Below are 19,008 nucleotides of genomic sequence, written 5' to 3'. Positions count from 1 at the left end.
CATATACCGCCTCGCCCAGCGCGCGCGACCCAAAAATTAGATCCCCATCCTCGAGTTCCATCGAAATCCAGCCGTCGGGGTATCAGTCTTGTCCAATCCAAACCATGCGCCCCAAGTCCAAGCCCATGACGCCGCTTCCCAAACTCCAGACCCAAAATGGCAAAGTGAACAGCCTCAAGAAGGATATTCCTTGTTGCTGCGTGAGGGGCCGGCAAACCCGGCATCCGAAGTCGCTGGGTGCAAATCAAGCGGGTGATACCATCCAGTCGCGGTCACCCCGTCTCGGAAAGGTTGCGGGCGCATGTCGCTTTTGCTCGTTTTGTTTGTTCCGTTGCAAAGTGGACCGATTAACTGGGTCGTCTCAGTTTGGATCTGACATCGATCTCCGCGCCGTCTTGAATGTGTAGTTGCGCGCCGAAGAGGGAGAGTGCAGCAGCGGAAAGCCCGCAGATAGATGATAACAAATATTAAAATGCTTCTGCCGTCTTGTCGTTTAGACACAGTCAACGCATTGACCGTGCCGGCAGTGGCTGCACGACGGGCTGATGACGAGGATAGACCCGCACTTGCAGCAGCGAGGCTGGTAGGCCGACATTGTGGGATGAGTTGTCGTTGCTAGGAGTTATGTTGAAAGATCTGGATCGATGGAGGTTGTTGTTTCTCTTTGAATTCGCGGAGAGTGAGAAGTGATCTGGCAAGTGGGAGAGGATGAGGCCGGAGAAGGGGGAGCAGAGCGGCAGAGGTAAGCTTCCACAGCTTAATATACGTCCACTGCTGCCGCTGGTGGTGTCGGGGGGTGGGTGGCAAAGGTTTTTCCCCTTGCTGTGCTGGTCACTTACCATAGTATTGCGGTAGGGTCCTGTTCCGGGAAGCCTCGCTCCTTTGTCTAAGCTCGAGCGAATCAGAGGGCTCGCAGGTAGGTTGGCCTCCCCAGAGGCGGGCGAAATCGGAACCCAGTCGCAAGGCGCAACGTTTTGAGTGGTTCGACCCGTCGGGCCAGGCTCTTGCCAGCAAATTGCGGACCATGCTGGGGGCGCGGGATGTCTGGGGAATTGCAACTGGTAAAGGTGTGAAGGTGGGTGTGGTACCCTGCACACAGACTTCTTCTGCCTCGCATTAGCTCAAGATCATCGCACATTCCCCGCGATTTATCGTGCGGCCCGGATTGGTCGGAGCAGCACACGACTTCCAATAAGAGAAACGCATGAGGTTTAAACATTTGCTAAGTGCTATAGCTTCGTGTGGGGGCACGGCAGCGGCAATCTCCGCGTTACAACGCAAATGACATCAGTGGTGCAGTACCCTGCAGAGAAACACCAACATTTTTGGTTCACGATCTGAGATTGACCGATCGCGGTGGAGGTTGAAATGTGTCCAGATCCGGAAAGCACTTGGTGGCCATGGAGGGGAACGACGAGTGGCTCGACTCGGTCCGTATCCCTCTTAAAAGTTCTCGATCCGCCCATGACCGTGACCATGACAAACAAGTTTTCCGAGTTCGTGCTCCTTGGGCCATAAGAGTTGAGTAGCTAACGTAATGACGACCGACGGTCGCCACTGGTCTCGCTCCCACCATCGTATAGCTCTAGAGCTAATTGGACACCTAGTTCTGCTCTTGAGCGAGAGCTCTCGGTTCGCTCGATGATGTCGTTCGCGTAATTTAATTACCGGCCGATAACCTAAGACCAACCGGTTCAAAAAGGGAAAGAGTGAGGCTAACGTTTAGTTGAGAAGCGGAACCTGCTCCTCTCCGGGTCTTTTAATGACTCGAGTTGAGTTCACTACAGTACTAGCATGCACGGTGTGTTCAAATAAACTTTCGTGTGTTCACGCCTGGCTTTTCGATTTCCTGCCAAACTCTACGTGTCGGCGTAGGGGTCTGCATCTTCCCTCGCAGCGCGCCGACAAGCGAAATTCAACGAGGCGGAGTGGAAAGGAGAGCAGAGGGCTAAAAGCGACAGTGTGGTTGGGAATGCGTGGTTAGTGTACTATGTAGTGTGTCATGGACCCTGCATCCCCCACCATTCTGCCCTCCTTGTCCTCTGCATTGGTTGCCTCTGCTAGTGCTGCCAAGCCTCGAAGGTCGAAGGCCCCCCGACACCACAGCCCAGCGAAGCGTTCTAGCGCCGCAGCATTTGCGGGGCAGGAGCAGCCAGTTCGCGGTGCAGGATCACCGCCAACAGCCAACACAGCCGACAATGGATCTCTTAGAGAAGCCTGCAGGGCTGCCTTGGATTCGAAGCAGGCAAGGCACGCAGTAAGGTTGGAATGTAGGTTGCCCACCTAGACTTATGGTCGCATCACTATAGTTAAATAGGCCTCAAAAGCAAGAAACCGAAGCTCGATTGTTCAGTGCCAGTTCCAAGCATCTCCAGAGCTTTCCCTCCTCAATCCTCTTATAATTAATCCGGAAAGACCCATTGCCTTGTCGACCGTCTTGGAACAGAAATTAGAAGACGGGTAATCTCCTATTGGGCGAAAGGTGTTCACGAAACAGCAACGCGCAGTTTTTCAATAGTTAATTATTAATTACCAGTCAAACAGTCACGCTTCCCATCCCCAACGAGCTGACTTCTTCGGCATTGCCCGAGGAACAGGATGGTTACCAAGATCCTCAGCAATGGCCACGGGCTGTTACATGTTGGCAGCGCTTCGGCTGAGGACGAAGTTCACGCTACCCGTCGGGTTAACGAAAGAGAGCCAGGCGCCCCAAGTCCAGCTGCACCCCTTCAAGTCGGACGACGAACGAGGCGGCCTCATCGTCAAGGTCCGGCCACCCAAGGAGCCCGCCAACCGCGAGCCTCACCATGTCCCTTGCGATATCGTTCTGTGCATAGATGTCTCCTCAAGCATGAATGCCGCAGCCCCGGCGCCTGCGACATCCGACGGAGACCAGGACTGCCTGAGCAGCCTGGAGGGTGTGGTAACAGGAGGAGGATTGACGAGGGACCCCGAGACCGGTTTGGTTAATGGGTTTAGCACGCTTAAGGGGACACGAGCGAAGTTGTTGACGAGAGAACAGAGGAGAGATGTGGCGTCCTTGTGTACATAACTTTCAAAACCCTGTGGTTATCATTGGCGGGACGCTGGAATGGTTTCTGCCATCGCATGAAGTATAAGCGTTCACATAATACCCTACAATTAAGTCGCGCGGGAAACACGAGCCGTTGAGCCGGGTCGAAATTGATCTAATTATCTTCTTACGTGAGATGATGGCGACCAGCGCAGAACCAATTGATCAGATATTGAATATGAAGAACTATATAATTAACAGACATGTTGATCCTTCAGCTCGATCTCGATGCTGGTCTGCCAAATTGGGTCGTTGAGTGGTACGAAATCAACCCATACTTTTATGTAGCTGTTGCTGTTAAACTCATCGAGCCTAGCCAAGTGTTCATCTGATAATGCGTTGCGATGCCAATTGGCTCTTCGCGTATGACTGCTACGTTGGGATCGCGGTGAGTGAACGGTCAGTTTGTGGGCAGTCCGAAGATCTGGACTGGCCCATGTACGGATACTTGTATCGCTATCTGAGTACGCGCGCCGCATCTGTGCTGATTCATTGGAGAGATACTCCGCGTTCCGTCTTGCCAGTTCGGATCTGGTTTGCCAAGAGACGTGAATCGTCCGTTCTCAAAAGAACGGAGTAGCGATGCGTACATGGTCTGGTCAACCATTCCGCGGATTAAGATACCAGGTAGGAAGAAAGCGCGAGTATTGAAACGGGGAAACTGAACACAAAAAACACCACCAAATGCCTCTAACTACGCGGAAGAGGTCTCAGGACCCGGCCGATTCTTGACCAGTATACTGATGTACTTCCGAACACGTCGCTGCAGGTTTCAATTGTAAAAGGAGGGTTGTAACAACTCTCAAGCTGTACTGTGTATTGCTGGCGGTGGTGGCAGCTGGCCGCCAATTGACAGTCACTCTGCTTCGATTCTCCGTGTGCTCTGCTGCCCCACCGAGGCTGATTTTGGTCGAATCGGACCCGCACACCGCCCTTCATAGGGTTACCAAGCCCTGCCAAAATTTTGGTAGCTCCTCCAAGCAAGCGACCTCCAATTTGCACCCGCTTCACGACCGGCGATATTTTCGACAACCAGAGGGACCGAGGGCTTGATCCACAACCGGCAAAATGGTGAGTAACAAGTTTCTTGAGCGATTGCAAATGTGGTCGCTCTTGCTGTCCATTGTCTGGACGGTTTACTGATGCATTTCTTGCGTACAGGCGATCAAGCACAACCAGACGATTCCCAACAACCGTGAGCGCGACCCGACGACGAAGAGTATTCCGCACGGAGGAGGACGACGCTGACGCTCAGTTTCCAGACTTCCGCAAGCATTGGCAGCGGCGTGTGCGGTGCCACTTCGACCAGGTTCGTTAGATATGCTGGAAAGACGCACGGCAACCGAACGAAGCCCCGTTCTGACGTGTAATGGATAATAGCCCGGCAAGAAGGTCACCCGCCGTCTGGCGCGCCGTGCTAAGGCTGCTGCGCTTGCTCCCCGCCCTGTCGACAAGCTCCGCCCGATTGTCCGATGCCCGTTAGTTTTGCTCCGATCATGCAGCCGTGGGTGGAACGGAAGAGTCTAATAGCGATTCGCAGCACCATCAAGTACAACCGCCGGACACGTCTCGGCCGTGGCTTCACGCTGGCTGAGCTCAAGGTACGAAGAGACGCTTTTTTTTTTTTTTGTTTGGGGGGGGGGGGGGGGGAGGAGTGGCGCTGTGGGATGAGTTTGTGGGATGGGATTTCTGACTTGGAAATAGGCTGCTGGCATTCCCAAGCACTATGCCCGCACCATCGGTATCGCCGTCGATCCCCGCCGCCAGAACCTCTCGGAGGAGAGCCTCGCCATCAACGTTGAGCGCCTGAAGCAGTACAAGGCTCGCCTCATCGTTTTCCCCCGCAAGTCCAACAAGCCCAAGAAGGCCGATACCCCCAAGGACCAGCAGACCGCCGAGACCACACAGCATATCCGCGACGTTTTCGGCGTCGAGCAGCCCCTTGCTCCCGGCTTCACCGAGATCCCCAAGAGCGAGCTGCCCTCGGGCGTCGAGGGTGGTGCCTACAAGGCTCTCCGGAAGGCGAGGTCGGACGCCCGCCTGGTTGGTGTCCGGGAGAAGCGTGCGCGGGAGAAGGCCGAGGCCGATGCCGCCAAGAAATAGACGGTTCTCGGTTTGATTGGTGGCGACGGATAGGACGGTTCCCGGTGTTCGTTTGGCTGGTCTGGTCTGGTCTCGCTTTCTGCTTTTCCTGATAACCCGGGCGAGGAACATGGATTCCTTCTGCTATGACCGTGTATCTTCGGGGACTTGCGTCAGGACAGGATTCAGAAAGTTTACACGCATCATAGGGATTTGCTAGAGCATCGCAACTGAATGGACAGGAAAAAGCATGACTGACGGCCAAGCCGCGCTTGATGCTGGGGACTTTGAATCAACCGGGTTAATCTGCCGATGCTTGGATGAATGTACTTGAATGTCTGCCTAAAGGAATGCTCGTTCCTACATATATATCACTGCTGTTCCTGTCCTCCTCGGTCCTTCGCCACCAACTCGCCGCCCTTCCTCAGGAGACCTTCCAGCGGCTTCCGCAGGCTCGACAGTGCCTCGGGAAACCGCCTCAGCAGTTCGGCGACGAGCACCATTGCGTTCTCGCGGTCCATCCGAGCCACCCGGGCAGGTTGCTGCTGTTTGTGGCCCTGGACATCGACCAGCTGCGGCTCCAGGCTGAGCCTCTCAACAGTCACCTCTCCGCCTCCGTCCTCACCTTCCTTACCTCGCTCCCCACCCTCATTCTTCCCATCCGCCCCCGCCTCTTCGACCCGCAGGGATGCCGTCGAAGAACCCTCCAGGGCAGCCGCCAACTCTTCCGATTCGGAACCGGTGATGGCCCGGGCGACGGCCTGCCAACCCGCCCCGCCGCCGCCGGCGGTCTGCGCGGCGTTGTGCCGCAGGACCTGCAGCGCCGCCCGCGCGCCCTCGGGCGAGCGGCTCATGAGCGCCAGGACGAAGACGGCTTCCGAGCGGAGGGCCGGGAAGCGCGGGTGGGTGAGGAGGTGGTGCAGGGACGGGGCGATGCTGGCGGGGCCGTGGGCGGCGTAGAAGCGGGCCCGGAGCGCGTCGTCGGCCTCGGCGTCGGCGGGAGCGCGTTCTTCTTCTTCGTCTGCGGTCGCCCGGGCCGGGTCCGTGGAGGAAGGCCACGTCCAGGACGGGTCGAGGACGTCGGTCACCGGGACGGAGTGGAGGGCGCGGCAGACCTGGCTGGCCGCGCGGGCGGCTTCGACCTTGATCGGATCCTCGTCGGCGGAGGCGGCGGTCGTGGTGAGCAAGGCGAGGTTGCTCTTACTGCCGTTGTTGTCGCTCTTGCTGCTGCTGCTGCTGGTGGTACCTCGGGTGTTGCTGGCTGTGGTGGGCGCGCAAATGTGGCGGATGTTGACGGGGCAGTTGGCCAGGAGGAGGCGGGTCAGGGACACGGCGGCGAACTGGAGCTGGGGCTGGGTGCGAGTCGAGGTCCACAGGCGCGGGAGGAAGGGGTTTCCCGGGTCAAGCAGGGCGGCACCCAGGATGGGTTTGTTGACCTGGGGAATGGCGAGGTTCTTGAGGAAGCTCAGGGCCGCGTGGGTAAGCTGCAGAGGAGGCCGGGGGGTCTCTGGGGTAGGGCGAGATGAAAGAGCGGGAGGCGTGGCGCGAGAAACAATTTCAACCAGCGATCTTCGGACCCTTGGGACGAGGCTGATGCTCGACTCATCAGAGCGGCTGAGGTTGCCGAGGGAGAGGCAAGCTGCTGTCTGGAGGCCGACGAGCGGCGATGACAAGCTCAGCCAGTCGACCAAGGTCTGGACGGCTTTGCTGTCGAGCGGGTAGGTGCTAGAAAATTCCGGTAGCGAAGACATGTCTGCAAAGACTGTCAGAAAGGCGTCTCCAACCTGCTTGAGCTGATCGGCGGTATCAGAGGCGGCCTCGGTCGTGTCGAAGCGTGTGTACAGCTGGTAGAAGGCAAGCTGCAGCAGCTCAATCCCTCCGTTCTGCAAAAGAACTCGTTGGAAATCCTGGAATGTCAGATAGGCCAGGGCAGGCGTGCAAATCTCCATGAAGGACTCCAAGTCGGCATCGTATCGCTCGCTAGTCGCGAGTCCAAGGAGCAGTGCGGGCGTGTTCGGGTTGGCGGTTTTGGGCTCGGCATCTGATGAACTTCTGGTTAGGCGACATGATCGTCCATGACTCAAGAAGCAGAGTGAAGTCTAGATACCCTGGTTGCAGAGAAACTCTAGGATGGTCATGATACGGCTGAGAGACGACTGGCACGAGTCGGACGACCCTCGATCTCCCGAGACCAGGTCGACAAGGACCCGGCTCAGACCGGCCTCGGAAGCGTGCTGCTGTGCGGGTGCTAGGATCAGGCCGTCAGTGATCAGTGACATGGCAGAATTCCAGAATAATGGCGCTGCGTCTTACTGTACTCCAGACACAAGTTCAGTGCTGCTGCGGTGGCGAACGGGAGAAGGTCATCCTCGCTGGGATCCTCGATGATGTACATAATGAAGGTGCGGAGCGCTCCAGAGCTGACAACGCGTGCTCGATTCTCGTCTGGGACTGTGTCAGTGAATTGAACAGAGAGCAACGGCCGGCTTGGGTGTTGACGCTTACCGCAGTCTGCACAAGCATTGCCAACCAAGCGGAGGGCGTGCTTGTTCAGGGGATGTCGGGGTTCCTTGACAGGCACGGAGGAGAGGACAAAGTCGAGAAGCCCTGACTCTCCGAGAGGCAACCTCCAGGATGCTAGAGGAGAAGTTATAGAGCATCTTAGCATGCGTAACGATTATCATCACCTTCGTTTGTGGTGAGCGCATGTGCTGAACTCACCATCTCTGGCACCGTCGGCAAGAGCCTCGACCACGGCAGCCCGATCACTATTATCAGCCTCCTTGTGAAGCCCAAAAAGGACTTCTTTCAACTGCTCTGTGCGCTCGGCCACCCCTCCATTTGAGCTGCGAAGCAGGGCAGCAACGCTTTCTCGTGTGCACATTATTTGAAGCTCTTTAGCCGTGTTAGCGCTTCGACCCCTTTTCTTTTCGTCTATTTTCCCACTTGTTGTGTGGCACAAGTAAACTCCTCTCAAATTCGGGGAAAGCTAATTTTTTTTTTTTTGTCTCGAAGGACAAGTTGAGGCTGCCTGACTTGTTTGCAGCAATCAGCGTTGCTGAGGTCTGAGGTCGATGCTAAATGAATTAGGTAGTTGCTTTCCCTCTTGCTCTCGCTGCGCGGCACGTTTGGATTGCGGCGCCAACCCTCGCCCTCGAGCCGAAGCAAAAGCATCCTCCTCCACATCGAACCCTGACAATCCGACGACGGATACGGATACCTACCTCAACAATCAAGGTCGCCCTGGAACAGGAACACCGCTAGACACTTTTCTTCTGGCAATTCATCACGTAACCGAAGCAACCAAACAATCTCATTGACCTTCACCGAACTAAATGGGAAACCCATTGCCAACAAGCACACAACAAGTTGTTCTACATTATACATGATACACAGGATGAGCACAGCCCAAGGTATCGTATCATACACAAGAGTCCTCCTCGGCGACCACCGCTCTACACCCGCCCCTCGATCCACCTCTTCTCGATCGGCGGACCATAGTCGCCCGTGCCAGTGACGGGCAGACCGCGGTCCTCGAGCTCCTTGACGATAATCTTCCAGCGACCCACCATCTGCTCCCTGTCGATCGGCGTCACCCTCCTGGGGAACACACGGACGTTTGGAAGGCCCTTGAACAAGGCCTCCTGCTCGACGAGCTCGGCGAGCTTCTTCGGCTTGGGCGGTTCGATGAGCTGCTTCACGAGGCTGTCGATGGTGCGGATGCTAACGAGCTTGCCGTCGGGAATCCGGTGTCCCGTCAGTTGCTGGATGCGCTTGACAGCCTGCGACGGTGTCAGTAACGCGACAATTGAAAGAAAAAGAAAGAAAAAGGGGGGGGGGGAGGGGGGGGACACCCTCAGGGTATCGAGGATGGACTGACATAAAACTTAACCACTGGATCCCTCAACTCGGCCTTCTTCCAGTCCTTGTTCCAGGTTCCCATCAGGCTCTTGGCCATCTTTGGTGTCAGCTGCGGAGCAGGAGCTGCTTCCTTGGCCTCGGTTTGTGCCACCGCAGTCTCCTGAGACTCAGCCTCCGCGGCCTCGGCCGTCTCCCCCTCCGCCTTGTTCTGCTCGGGCTGCTGCTGCTGCTGCTGCTGTTGCTGCCGCGCCTTTTTCACCGCCGACTTGAGCACGTCCCACACCCGGGTCCAGTCGGCGGCCTCCTTCAGCGTCGCCGTCCCGTCCTCCTTGGCGACCACCTCGGCCCTGACAATCTTGCCCAGCCGGTCCGTCCCGCTGGCGTGCGCAAAGAGCCGGTCGACCGCCTTCCTCTTCTCGGCGCCCGCGAACCGCGCCACAACGAGCGCCTCCACGATCGCCCTCTTGGCCAGCACCTCGAGCACCGCCGGGTCGGTGACCTTTTCGGCGGGGCCGAACTGTCCGACGACCGACTGCACATACTGCGCCACGCCGCCCTCGGTGCCCCAGTGCGTCGGCTCGTCCCACCAGTCGGCGACGCCGCCGACCTCTTCGAGACCTTCAGCCGACTCGGCGGGTGTGTAGGACAGATCCGAGACGTCCTCGGCCGGCTGGGCGATGGATACACCGCGCGGGTAGACTAGTTGCGTTCTAATCCGGGGCCGGTAGGAGGGAAGGTAGTCTTCGCTGAATCCCTCAACCGCTTCGGGGGAAGCCTCGGTCGCGTTCTGGGCCTGAAGCCGGACGGGGGTCGTCGAGAGGTAGCGGCGGGATTGCCTGTTCTGTGTCGTAATGGTGGGAGCCGGCGTCTTCGACGAGATGGTCGCCGCCGGCGCACACGCACGGAGGGGGCCGGCTGACGTCGACGTCGGGACGAGACCCGCCGAGGCGGGTGTCGGTAACCTCGGTAAACGACGCATGTCTGGATGTTGCAGACGACAAACACTCGAATTAATTGGCGGCGCGTTGTGAGGTTTGTCTTTTGCTCTCGCACCGCGCGACCCGCGAGCCAAGCGAAAGCTCCAGCCAAAATTTCCATCCGAGACGGGCGGGCTCCGGAGGGAAGCAAGCGGGTCCTCCCTGCTGCCAGGGGGTCCAATCGCTCTCAGCACCAGCCACACTTCTCGGCAATTGGCGTGTGTGCAATGTGGCTTGCGCACCTGCAAGCTCCTGCCGAACCCGAAGCTTTGATCAAAACCTTTGGCTTGGCATTGGATGATCAGAGGTTGAACGACCCGAGCTTTCAAATCTCGGGGGGTGGAAAAGCTCGGCACAGCTCCGACTCGCACCCGCATCCTGCCGTCTCGTTGACATCCTGAATCCTCGAGGGCGCAACCTTTCCCCCCGGCGCTGGCCATTTTCGAGAAGTGAAAGATGAAGCCGACGGTGCGGCTATCCGCTGCCCCGCGCAGCGTCTCAGACGCAACGCGATTTACGGCTACTACGCTGCATGCGAGCTCTAAGGCCGCCGCGCCACCACCGCGGTTTGCGCCTCCAAAGTCGGGATCTGGAAACATTGCTCCTGGCGCCGGCGCCGGCGGCAAGGGCGGGCCAATTCATGAGACACCAGAGCAGAAGGTCGCCCGGTTACGGGCAGCACACCTGAGGGCCAAGGCGGCGCAGACGTCGAGGCTCGACCGCATCATCGCCGCGAGCAGTCGGGTGTTTGACTCGGCCCACAAGATCACGGTTGCGGGGTTGATCGGCTTCACAGGTAATCGGCTCCTCCCTCCTCCCCCCCCCGGGGGGGAGACGCGCTCCCTTGCCACCCGCGCTCGTGTAACTGATCGCTTGAACCAGTCATTGCCGGCCTCGCGACCGCCTACACCGCCGTCGACATGTTGACGTACAACAAGAGGCGTAATGCCGAGTGGATTGAAAGGAAAAAGAAGCTGGAGGCCGACAGTCTCGAGGCCGCCCGCATCGCCTACATGACGGGCAAGGCAACCGAGGAGCAGATCAAGCTTGTCGAGGAGCAGCTCGAGCGCGAGCGCCAGTCGGGCCGCAAGACGTCCTTCTTCTCCGACTTGAGCGTCCTCAGCACACCGGAGCCTGCCGATGCCACGGCCAACCCCTCCTCCTCCTCCTCCTCCTCCTCCTCCTCCTCCTCATCATCATCATCATCATCCGCACAAACATCACCCCAATCCACCACAACGACACTCCCGCAACCCGGCAGCGTAACCGAGAGGGTGTCTTGGCCACCAAAGGACGGCGCCCTGCCCGCCGACCAAGAGGACCAGGACCAGGACCAAGAGCGGAAATCTTCAGGCATCTGGTCCTGGCTCACCTCGAACCTCAAGCGCGAAGAAGCCGACGAACCCATTTCCTCATCATCCCCTCCCCCCTCGACACCCCGCCTCGGCTACGAATCCCTAAGCCCGGATGACGAGAACGGCGTTCGCGACAGCGACATTGTGCGTGCCGTCGAGAGCAAGCGGGCCGCCCTCAAGGCCAAGGCGCAGGCCGCGCTGGACAAGGAGAGAGAGAACCAGCGGTCGGGCGGGCCGCTCGATCGGGTCGGGACTCAGGAGGGGGAGACCGGGGTTGCCAAGGATGGGGAGCAGCTTACCGGTGACAAGCCGAAGAAGAAGGGTTGGTTCTGGTGATTCGTCTTCTTTTTTTTCTTGCCCGTGAACTGCGATGGGAGTATCAAGGGGGGGGGGGGATGATGGGAACAGAAGAAAAGAAGAGGGAAAAAAAAAAACGGGTGGCGGTGAGCCAGTTGCCTACCTGTCGCAGGGCTGGTAAGCTGAGCATGGTATACCGCCTTCCTACGTCATGCGACCGCCCAGACAGCGCGTACGCTGTCGGCAGCGATCTTTGGGTTTGCTGGCCAAGGCCTGGCGAAGAAACCCGTACCAAAGGAGAAGGAGAGCGAGGGGGCGTGAACTGTATCATAGTGTAGTAGGGGATACTGGGCGTGCATTCATCTGGCGCGGAATCTGCGCATGTATACGTACGTAGTTGAAATCGGAAAGTGAAGCTTCCCAGCTGTGCTACCATTCACGCTAGATTCGACCCAAAGGAAATCATTGCATGTACAATGCTCTTTCTCTTCGATAGCCGTTGCTCTTAGTATGGCCCACACGTCAGGCACCTCTCTCCTCAAAAGCTTCCAAGCCCAAATCTGAGTGGTACGCTCCGTACAAACGGCAAGAGCAAGGTTGCATGGCTAACGGAATCGACTCATTCAACTACTTGGTATGACCAATTATTCCCTGAATCCGCTCGCTCCCTTCCCAGTGGCTCCAGTCCCAAAACCAAGCGCGCCATAATGTCCATGACGTGAATAGATACATGACCAGCCGACTAAACCGCGCAATTCGCGCTGTCACCAAAAAAAAGGAAGTTTCCCACGCTAAGCTATGAATGAGCGACGACCTCAAGCGCCTATCGTTCCCGTACGTGACCAAAAACGCCGTGCAAAACCGCCCGCGCCCTGCAGTATCAGAAACTACCTTTCGTATCCACGCATTATTAGCAAGCCGACACAGGGCCGGCTTGTGCCGGCTTCTTGATTCTGCAAGCCGCCGGCTCGATCATAGTCATATGCTGGCCGTCGTAGCCCTCCTAAGAGATGATGATGTGGTTGAAGTGGCCTGGCACCTTGTTCCGGCACCGTTCGCAGTCCGCTCGGTACCCTATGCTGAACGTCCGCGTCATGCCGGGTTGCAATGCCGTCCACGAGTTCAGCGTGTGCTTGGACCTGGTGTGTCCCTTCTTCGGCAGTGATGGTGTGACCGAAGACTCGACATCCATGGCATTGCCACCGTGACTGTCGACCGCGGGGGTGCCTTCCCGTCCCGACCGCGCTGGCATTGCAGAGCTTCCGCGGAGCGGGAGCCCGGCCACCAAGGGGTGCTCATGCGTAACGCGGCTCAAGCTGTCACCGTGCGAAGATGGCGAATCCAGCGCCATCCTTGCACTCCCTTGGCTTTCTTCCGCCCCGCACTCGCTGATGGGCGACGGGAGTCGCCGGTTCTGGACCACGCTCCAGTCTGCCATGGCCTGTGTGGCTGTTGCCGAGGTATACTTCTGGGTAGATATGTCCACCAGCTGATTATTGTCTAAGGCTGCTGCACTCTGCTCTTCGAGCGTTGCCGGAAGGCTATCGCCGTGGCCCGCGTTTCCGCCGTTCCAGTTGTTGCCCCGGACTTGCGCCGCAAAACTGCAGTGGATCGGCGTCGGTATGCGGCCAGTCACGCTGGGTGCGTCTCGATCCGCGCGAGATGAAACCTGTCCATCGCGAATCTGACCCTCGAGGCCTGTCTGGTCACGGCTCGCGACTGAATCTGCCATGTCCATCATGTCCAGGTCGTTGTCGAGCTGTGGTGCGGCCGGAACCAGTTCAGGCTCATCTGCCCACATGTGCTCCTCTATCGGCTCCTCCGGTGTGATGGTTTGAACATTGCTCGTGGCGGCGAAAGCGTTCGGCTGCCGGAAGCTCGGTCGATCGAACCATTGTTTCGAGTCCGGAGACGTCCTAAGCGGGAGGGACTGGAGGCGTTTCTGCAACGCTTGTCAGATCGCGTTTTCTGTCAAGCCCCGTGGCCGGCACGAGACGCCGAAGCAAGAGCAATTCCTCGCGCGTAGCGGATGCCCCCCAGGCTTGGATAACGAGGGGCACGACAGACGTAGCGTGTTACGGAGGGATTTCCTTACGGTTCTGTGTTCAGTGAATCCGACCGGATAGGTCGAAGAAGTGTCCCCATCCTCTTCTCTGAACCTCTTGCGGTGTTGATCGGGAAACTGAGCCGCAACAACCATCTTGAAGAGCAGCGGGATGCGAGGCTGCGAGATCCCCTCAATAGCGGAGGGCAAGTTCCAGGCCGGCGACGGCACCTATTGGCTGTTGATGATAATGTGTAACGAAAGAACCAAACCGGCACCAAATTGTCGGCTAGCGGTGTAAGGAGAGACAAGAGCCTGTCAGACCTCGCGTATCCAGTCCTACAATCGAATCGCTCTGTCCCTCTGCCGCATCGCGGCCGCCTGGAACCGGAGCCGGCCTGGTGGGTCGCGGGGACGAAGAGGCCGGTCCTTGTCTGTCGTAGCTTCCGCTGACTAAAGGGAAGGTCTCTGTTGACCAGCCGCCTTCTTGAGCAAACAGTGAATGTTTGGGCGCTGTTGTGCACCGTAACCATCAAATAACAATTTGTTAATCGTTCAGGCAACGCCACAAAGCATGGGTTTAAATGTCAGACATAGCAAAGGATTACAACATGACCAATCTTGCAATGGAGGAGAAGAGAACCGAGGATCTTGTTTCATCCTCAAACCAGCTGCTCAATCGGAGTCGCGGGTGAGGCGACGTGCTTTGGGACCGTCCAATCACGAGTGTTGTAAATAGGCGGAAGGCGGTGAAGGGGGCAGAAAGAACGGAGGCGCCAAAAACGACCCCTCCCCCACTTGCCAATGCAATATTTTGATTGAGACAGGGCATTTGATCATTTGATCTTCTGACACCGCTCGCGAGTAAGTGCCTTGAGCCTAGTGTGGAAATTTAGGCCGAAATCCAAATCAATGTCGCTCCGTGTTCGGCCATATGCAGAACTGGAAGTGAACAGCATGCCAGCTAGCTGTTTGACCAGCCCAATGCTTTCATCAGGCATACTCATGCAAAGTTCTTTCCTCTACTCCGTACGGCCTTGGAAATGTTTGCTTTTTGTCTCCCATAGCCCCTGCCAGTGTTTTTTTTTTCTAGATTTCTGTTTTGGTCTCCCGTTCTTGCCTTCGCGCCCGGACCGACCTCCCCCGTGAACCACTGGACTGGAGCACTCTGAGTCACTTAAACAGATTTCCGCTCTCCATTTTTTACTTCCCTCTACCCTCCCACACCTCAATCCAGCCCGCAGCCTATCCCCTTGGTGGTTTCTCTCGCTGAATCCTATCCTGGTACTTTTACAATAAAATCTTCATCGCGTTTAAGCTGGCTAGACCTCCCTGTCTCCGCGGAACTCCTCTTAACTGCGTGAAGCTCCAATCCCTCCTACGAACTTCACCTGGAATCTCGCGGGCGCGTGCTGCGTTCCTCCCTTTTACGTCCAAAGACATTATCCGTCCGATCTCCTCGAGACAATTCTTTACGATACCCGGAGTCGACATGGCGCCCCTTCAGGCCGATGACATGAGAGGTATTGTTATTGCCCTCTCAAGCTCCATGATTGCCCCCATGAACGAGCACGAAGGCGGTTGAGTTACTCTGAGCCGGTTTGCTTGCCTGCAACTTTTGGTCTCAATCACAGAAAACATTCATTCCATCACTTGATCAACCATGACTTCCGCTGACATTCATTGCGAAGTGCTGGGCCAGGATCCCCTCATTCCGCCCGCCCTGCTCATCTCCGAAATCCCTATGACCGAAGAGGCTCTTCAGACAGTGGTCAAGGGAAGGAGGGATGCCGTTGGTGTCATCATGGGTTGGAATGACCGCCTGCTGGTCATCGTCGGACCCTGCTCCATTCACGACCCCGCCACTGCCCTTGAGTATGCCGCTAGGTTGAAGGCGCTCTCTGAGAAGCTTTCGGGGGATCTCGTGATCATCATGCGCGCCTACCTCGAAAAGCCGCGGACGACAGTCGGCTGGAAGGGCCTGATCAACGATCCCGACATTGATGAGACTTTCAAGATCAACAAGGGCCTTCGCGTCTCCAGACAGCTCTTCCGCGACCTCACCTCGTCTGGCATGCCCATCGCCAGCGAGATGCTGGACACTATCTCTCCTCAGTTCTTGGCCGACTTCATCTCTGTTGGTGCCATCGGCGCCCGGACCACCGAAAGCCAACTGCACCGTGAGCTGGCCTCTGGCCTGTCTTTCCCGGTTGGCTTCAAGAACGGGACCGACGGCAGCCTCGGCGTTGCCATTGACGCTATTGGCGCTGCAGCGGCGAAGCATCACTTCATGGGCGTCACCAAGCAGGGGCTGGCAGCTATTACCCGGACAAAGGGTAATGAGCACGGTTTCGTCATCTTGAGAGGAGGCTCGAAGGGCACCAACTACGACAAGGCCAGTATCCAGGCCGCGAAAGAGACGTTGATCAAGAAGGGCCAGAAGTTGGCCATCATGGTTGACTGCTCCCATGGTGAGTATCGGTGAGCACCAAGCGATTGTGGCTGGCTTGCTAATGTGAGTAGGAAACTCGAACAAGGACCACAGGAACCAGCCCAAGGTGGCCAAGGCCGTCGCCGACCAGCTCCGTGAAGGCGAGACTGCCATCATTGGTGTCATGATCGAGTCCAACATCAACGAAGGCAACCAGAAGGTGCCACCCGAGGGCCCTTCGGGACTGAAGAAGGGTGTGAGCATCACTGACGCGTGCATCAACTGGGAGACAACTGTTGAGGTTCTCGAGGATCTCGCGGCTGCTGTCAGGGAACGCAGAAAGGTAACCGCAGGCGCCACCAACGGCTCGCCAAAGACGACACCTCTTGAGGAGGATTAAGTCTTATCCATTCCCTTCGTCTCGCTTAAAAAGAGGAACAGGCCGTCAGAGGTTGGAGTCAAAAGAAAAAACATGGTGGACCGGGTGAGGGATGGAAGCATGCGAGGGCTGAGCAAAATCAAAATCATTATATCCTTTTTCTAACAGGTCTAGGGATCAACGGGGCTACGAGCTTCTTCTTAAAAAAGTATAATAGAATGCCCCGATGAGATCGATGGATCCATTTTCGTGCAGATTGTCTTCGTTCTCCGTGGACGAGTGATCCTTGTGGTCGACCTGGCAAGTGACGAATAACCTAAATTTGAGCATCGCTTAAATGGAATGGGCAGAAAACAAGACAGTAACAATTTCCACCTAGCCTGGCCCGCGGGTCACACCTTCATCATGCCCGTCCTCGAAGGGGTCATATGCCGCTCTGTTGTCCACGGCGCCAGTCCTGAGGCCCCTCCCATTATCGCCCCGCCCGCCATTCGCCATCCCTCCAAGACTCCCGTGCCCCCCCGCTCTTCCGCTCATGCCCCGTAAGCCGCCTTGCTGCCCCCTCTCCCGCGCCGAGTCAATCACTCGCCGCAGTGCTGCCCACCCCAGCAGCCCGGCTGTGCCGACGATGAAGCCCCACACGATGACTCTGTCCTTTGGACTGTCACGCTGGAAACAGCTTGTCTTGATGTCCTTTTCTTCAGCATCCTTGCAGATCGGGAGGTTGTACTTGAGGCAGAAGGCCCGGTTGCATTGCTTGCATGATGTTGAGGAGGAACGCGGAGCGAGGAGGTGGAAGAGGGAGGTTTGGGTTCCTCTTTGGCCTGGTTTGGTGCCGTCGACGTCTTCGTTGCCGTCGGGGTTGGTTGGGTTTAATGGCGGGGGAGGGGCCGGTTGTTGGTTGTTGTTATTGTTGTTGTTATCGTGTTGAGGGCCGAGCGGGATGATGGTGCTGTTCTGGAAGCAAGTGCACTTGCAGAAGGAGGGGACCGCTGGGTTAAGAAGTGTGTCAGTCAGGCCTGGCCGTTGAGAGGATCGGTGGAGTGAAGTTCGGAATCGAGGTTCGGCGATGGGTCGTAAGCATGGCGACTTCGAACTTACTTGCACTGGCAAGCGTTGCCAGAACGGCGAGAAAAAGAAGGGTAAGCGATATTCGCGTCATGATGGACTGTTCCTTTTGGAACAGTAGTTGTTGTGGGAAGACTATGTCACACTTGCCCACCTGCAAGGCCAGGGTCGTGGTCGAACGAGACCAGCCTCGGCGCTGCTGGGAGCTCAAGATGGGCACGTTTGATTCGTTAGACGTCAACAAGGCTGGAGTTCCTAGTGACAGCCAAAGGCACAGCCACATTAAGTGGCGCTTTATCTGTCCACTAAGGTTCAATTGTGGCTTTGAGCCGCGCAGTGTGCAGTCGTGCATTGGCCACCTAGCTAGCAGTATTTAAGATCCTCTTCTCTCCCGAGATCTTCCTCCTCTTCTTTTCTTTCTTTCCTCGCCCTTCGGGGCATTTGGTCAATTTGAAACGATACAGAGAAGATTAGCATGGCCCCTGCACTAAGGATGACACGCTACTCAAAGAGACGCTACCAATTTTTTTCACTGTGATCGTGGCACTTCCGCCGCGACATGGAGAAGAAGTTCACAGGTAGCTGCATTCGTCTGGGGATCGCAACAAGTCCGGTGTTTGATGTTGGCGTTAGGAGCACTCAGAATCCAAATAACTCTTTGACCACTGTTTACATTCTTGGTCTGATCGGTTCATGCCGTAGACTTTAAGCTCTTCGGTTCTAAACAGAGTCTTTCCATCAAACAGAGGCCGCGGCTGTTTTCGTCCCTTTTCTCTCTTCTTGTACTGCAGTACACGCAATTGGAGCTAATAGCCGTTGCCCCAACCAGCTGTTGTCATATTGGGGGGCTGCATTTAAATTACGGAACAATCGCGGTTAGAATGTCCGCAATTCTACACTTTTAGCTAAGACAATAGCACTCATTCTGTTGCTGCTAATTCTCAGTGATTGTGATCATCAGAAGCGTCGTCGGTGGAGACAGTGAGGCGATGTCGTATGTAGCACGATAGGTAGACCCTAACCCTCTTTACCAATCAAAGAGCGTGGTGCCTGGCCAACCTGAGATCCGAGGCAGTTTCGGAGTCAACTTACCCGGACTTCGGATGTACCCTCCTTGGCCGATTTCCGCGCAAGTTCTGCCCTTCAACTTTTTTGAGAGACGAAGATCAATTCGGCAGCCGCCCGCCCTCGATCCCGAGTCAAGGGCCATCAACTGCCGTTCCCCACACCGCTCGCCTTCGACGCATACTTTGGCCCTGCGGGCTGCATCCCACCGCCGTCAGGCGTGCGCCTGACCAGCGTGTTGGTTTCTGCGTCACTCCTGCTCGAATCGTCAGCGCGCAGGCAACCCTAACCCCGACACACTTTCGCCGTCTTCTCGTTGCTCTTCTTGAAAGGGAGAACGATGAATCCAGACGGCAGTGGAGCATCGAATGGCACC

At 56.9% G+C, this 19,008-nt stretch overlaps 7 protein-coding genes across 7 annotated transcripts; 4 read left to right on the top strand and 3 right to left on the bottom strand.

Moving 5' to 3' along the window:
- Nucleotides 1-2,410: 2,410 nt before the first annotated feature.
- MYCTH_2307186 (uncharacterized protein) lies at nucleotides 2,411-3,260 on the top strand. The gene is made up of 2 exons (XM_003664353.1): nucleotides 2,411-2,482; nucleotides 2,545-3,260. The coding sequence occupies exon 2, from the start codon at nucleotides 2,621-2,623 to the stop codon at nucleotides 3,050-3,052; it is 432 nt and encodes a 143-aa protein (XP_003664401.1). The 5' UTR covers nucleotides 2,411-2,482; nucleotides 2,545-2,620; the 3' UTR covers nucleotides 3,053-3,260.
- A 767-nt stretch (nucleotides 3,261-4,027) lies between these two features.
- MYCTH_2315649 (uncharacterized protein) lies at nucleotides 4,028-5,544 on the top strand. Its single transcript, XM_003664352.1, has 6 exons — nucleotides 4,028-4,144; nucleotides 4,235-4,268; nucleotides 4,336-4,382; nucleotides 4,454-4,551; nucleotides 4,614-4,674; nucleotides 4,778-5,544. The coding sequence occupies exons 1-6, from the start codon at nucleotides 4,142-4,144 to the stop codon at nucleotides 5,174-5,176; spliced, it is 642 nt and encodes a 213-aa protein (XP_003664400.1). The 5' UTR covers nucleotides 4,028-4,141; the 3' UTR covers nucleotides 5,177-5,544.
- On the bottom strand, nucleotides 5,527-9,995 carry MYCTH_2119434 (uncharacterized protein; the record flags this gene model as incomplete). The annotated part of the gene is made up of 8 exons (XM_003664351.1): nucleotides 5,527-6,849; nucleotides 6,940-7,196; nucleotides 7,469-7,600; nucleotides 7,661-7,792; nucleotides 7,877-8,022; nucleotides 8,519-8,529; nucleotides 8,617-8,937; nucleotides 9,036-9,995. The coding sequence occupies 8 exons, from the start codon at nucleotides 9,993-9,995 to the stop codon at nucleotides 5,527-5,529; spliced, it is 3,282 nt and encodes a 1,093-aa protein (XP_003664399.1).
- A 300-nt stretch (nucleotides 9,996-10,295) lies between these two features.
- On the top strand, nucleotides 10,296-11,706 carry MYCTH_2307178 (uncharacterized protein). The gene is made up of 2 exons (XM_003664350.1): nucleotides 10,296-10,789; nucleotides 10,876-11,706. The coding sequence occupies exons 1-2, from the start codon at nucleotides 10,450-10,452 to the stop codon at nucleotides 11,682-11,684; spliced, it is 1,149 nt and encodes a 382-aa protein (XP_003664398.1). The 5' UTR covers nucleotides 10,296-10,449; the 3' UTR covers nucleotides 11,685-11,706.
- A 722-nt stretch (nucleotides 11,707-12,428) lies between these two features.
- Nucleotides 12,429-14,054, bottom strand: MYCTH_2307177 (uncharacterized protein). The gene is made up of 2 exons (XM_003664349.1): nucleotides 13,741-14,054; nucleotides 12,429-13,587 (listed from the first exon to the last, which is right to left on the bottom strand). Exons 1-2 carry the CDS (start codon nucleotides 13,843-13,845, stop codon nucleotides 12,649-12,651), a joined length of 1,044 nt encoding a protein of 347 aa, XP_003664397.1. The 5' UTR covers nucleotides 13,846-14,054; the 3' UTR covers nucleotides 12,429-12,648.
- Nucleotides 14,055-15,010: 956 nt separating this feature from the next.
- On the top strand, nucleotides 15,011-16,777 carry MYCTH_2307175 (uncharacterized protein). The gene is made up of 3 exons (XM_003664348.1): nucleotides 15,011-15,212; nucleotides 15,381-16,160; nucleotides 16,213-16,777. The coding sequence occupies exons 1-3, from the start codon at nucleotides 15,182-15,184 to the stop codon at nucleotides 16,518-16,520; spliced, it is 1,119 nt and encodes a 372-aa protein (XP_003664396.1). The 5' UTR covers nucleotides 15,011-15,181; the 3' UTR covers nucleotides 16,521-16,777.
- Nucleotides 16,778-17,078: 301 nt separating this feature from the next.
- On the bottom strand, nucleotides 17,079-17,661 carry MYCTH_2019371 (uncharacterized protein; the record flags this gene model as incomplete). Its single annotated transcript, XM_003664347.1, has 2 exons — nucleotides 17,079-17,491; nucleotides 17,601-17,661. Coding segments are annotated over 2 exons (474 nt in total), but the record flags the coding sequence as incomplete, so codon positions are not given.
- Nucleotides 17,662-19,008: the final 1,347 nt, after the last annotated feature.

This window comes from Thermothelomyces thermophilus, chromosome 4 (genome assembly GCF_000226095.1).
Source record: "Thermothelomyces thermophilus ATCC 42464 chromosome 4, complete sequence".
NCBI lineage: Eukaryota > Fungi > Ascomycota > Sordariomycetes > Sordariales > Chaetomiaceae > Thermothelomyces > Thermothelomyces thermophilus.
Note: the sequence above shows the minus strand (reverse complement) of the source record. Positions and strands in the feature narration are given on the sequence as shown.

What these genes read in the sequence shown, in the direction of transcription:
- MYCTH_2307186 (XM_003664353.1), top strand. Translation starts at nt 2,621, where the DNA reads ATGGCCACGGGCTGTTACATGTTGGCAGCGCTTCGGCTGAGGACGAAG.
- MYCTH_2315649 (XM_003664352.1), top strand. An exon ending in CCAGACGATTCCCAACAACC is followed by an intron (nt 4,269 to 4,335) that starts GTGAGCGCGACC and finishes CTCAGTTTCCAG; the next exon opens with ACTTCCGCAAGCATTGGCAG. An exon ending in CGCCCGATTGTCCGATGCCC is followed by an intron (nt 4,552 to 4,613) that starts GTTAGTTTTGCT and finishes AGCGATTCGCAG; the next exon opens with CACCATCAAGTACAACCGCC.
- MYCTH_2307178 (XM_003664350.1), top strand. Translation starts at nt 10,450, where the DNA reads ATGAAGCCGACGGTGCGGCTATCCGCTGCCCCGCGCAGCGTCTCAGAC. An exon ending in GGGGTTGATCGGCTTCACAG is followed by an intron (nt 10,790 to 10,875) that starts GTAATCGGCTCC and finishes CGCTTGAACCAG; the next exon opens with TCATTGCCGGCCTCGCGACC.
- MYCTH_2307177 (XM_003664349.1), bottom strand. Translation starts at nt 13,845, where the DNA reads ATGGTTGTTGCGGCTCAGTTTCCCGATCAACACCGCAAGAGGTTCAGA. An exon ending in GATTCACTGAACACAGAACC is followed by an intron (nt 13,588 to 13,740) that starts GTAAGGAAATCC and finishes CAAGCGTTGCAG; the next exon opens with AAACGCCTCCAGTCCCTCCC.
- MYCTH_2307175 (XM_003664348.1), top strand. Translation starts at nt 15,182, where the DNA reads ATGGCGCCCCTTCAGGCCGATGACATGAGAG. An exon ending in TCAGGCCGATGACATGAGAG is followed by an intron (nt 15,213 to 15,380) that starts GTATTGTTATTG and finishes TTCATTGCGAAG; the next exon opens with TGCTGGGCCAGGATCCCCTC. An exon ending in CATGGTTGACTGCTCCCATG is followed by an intron (nt 16,161 to 16,212) that starts GTGAGTATCGGT and finishes TAATGTGAGTAG; the next exon opens with GAAACTCGAACAAGGACCAC.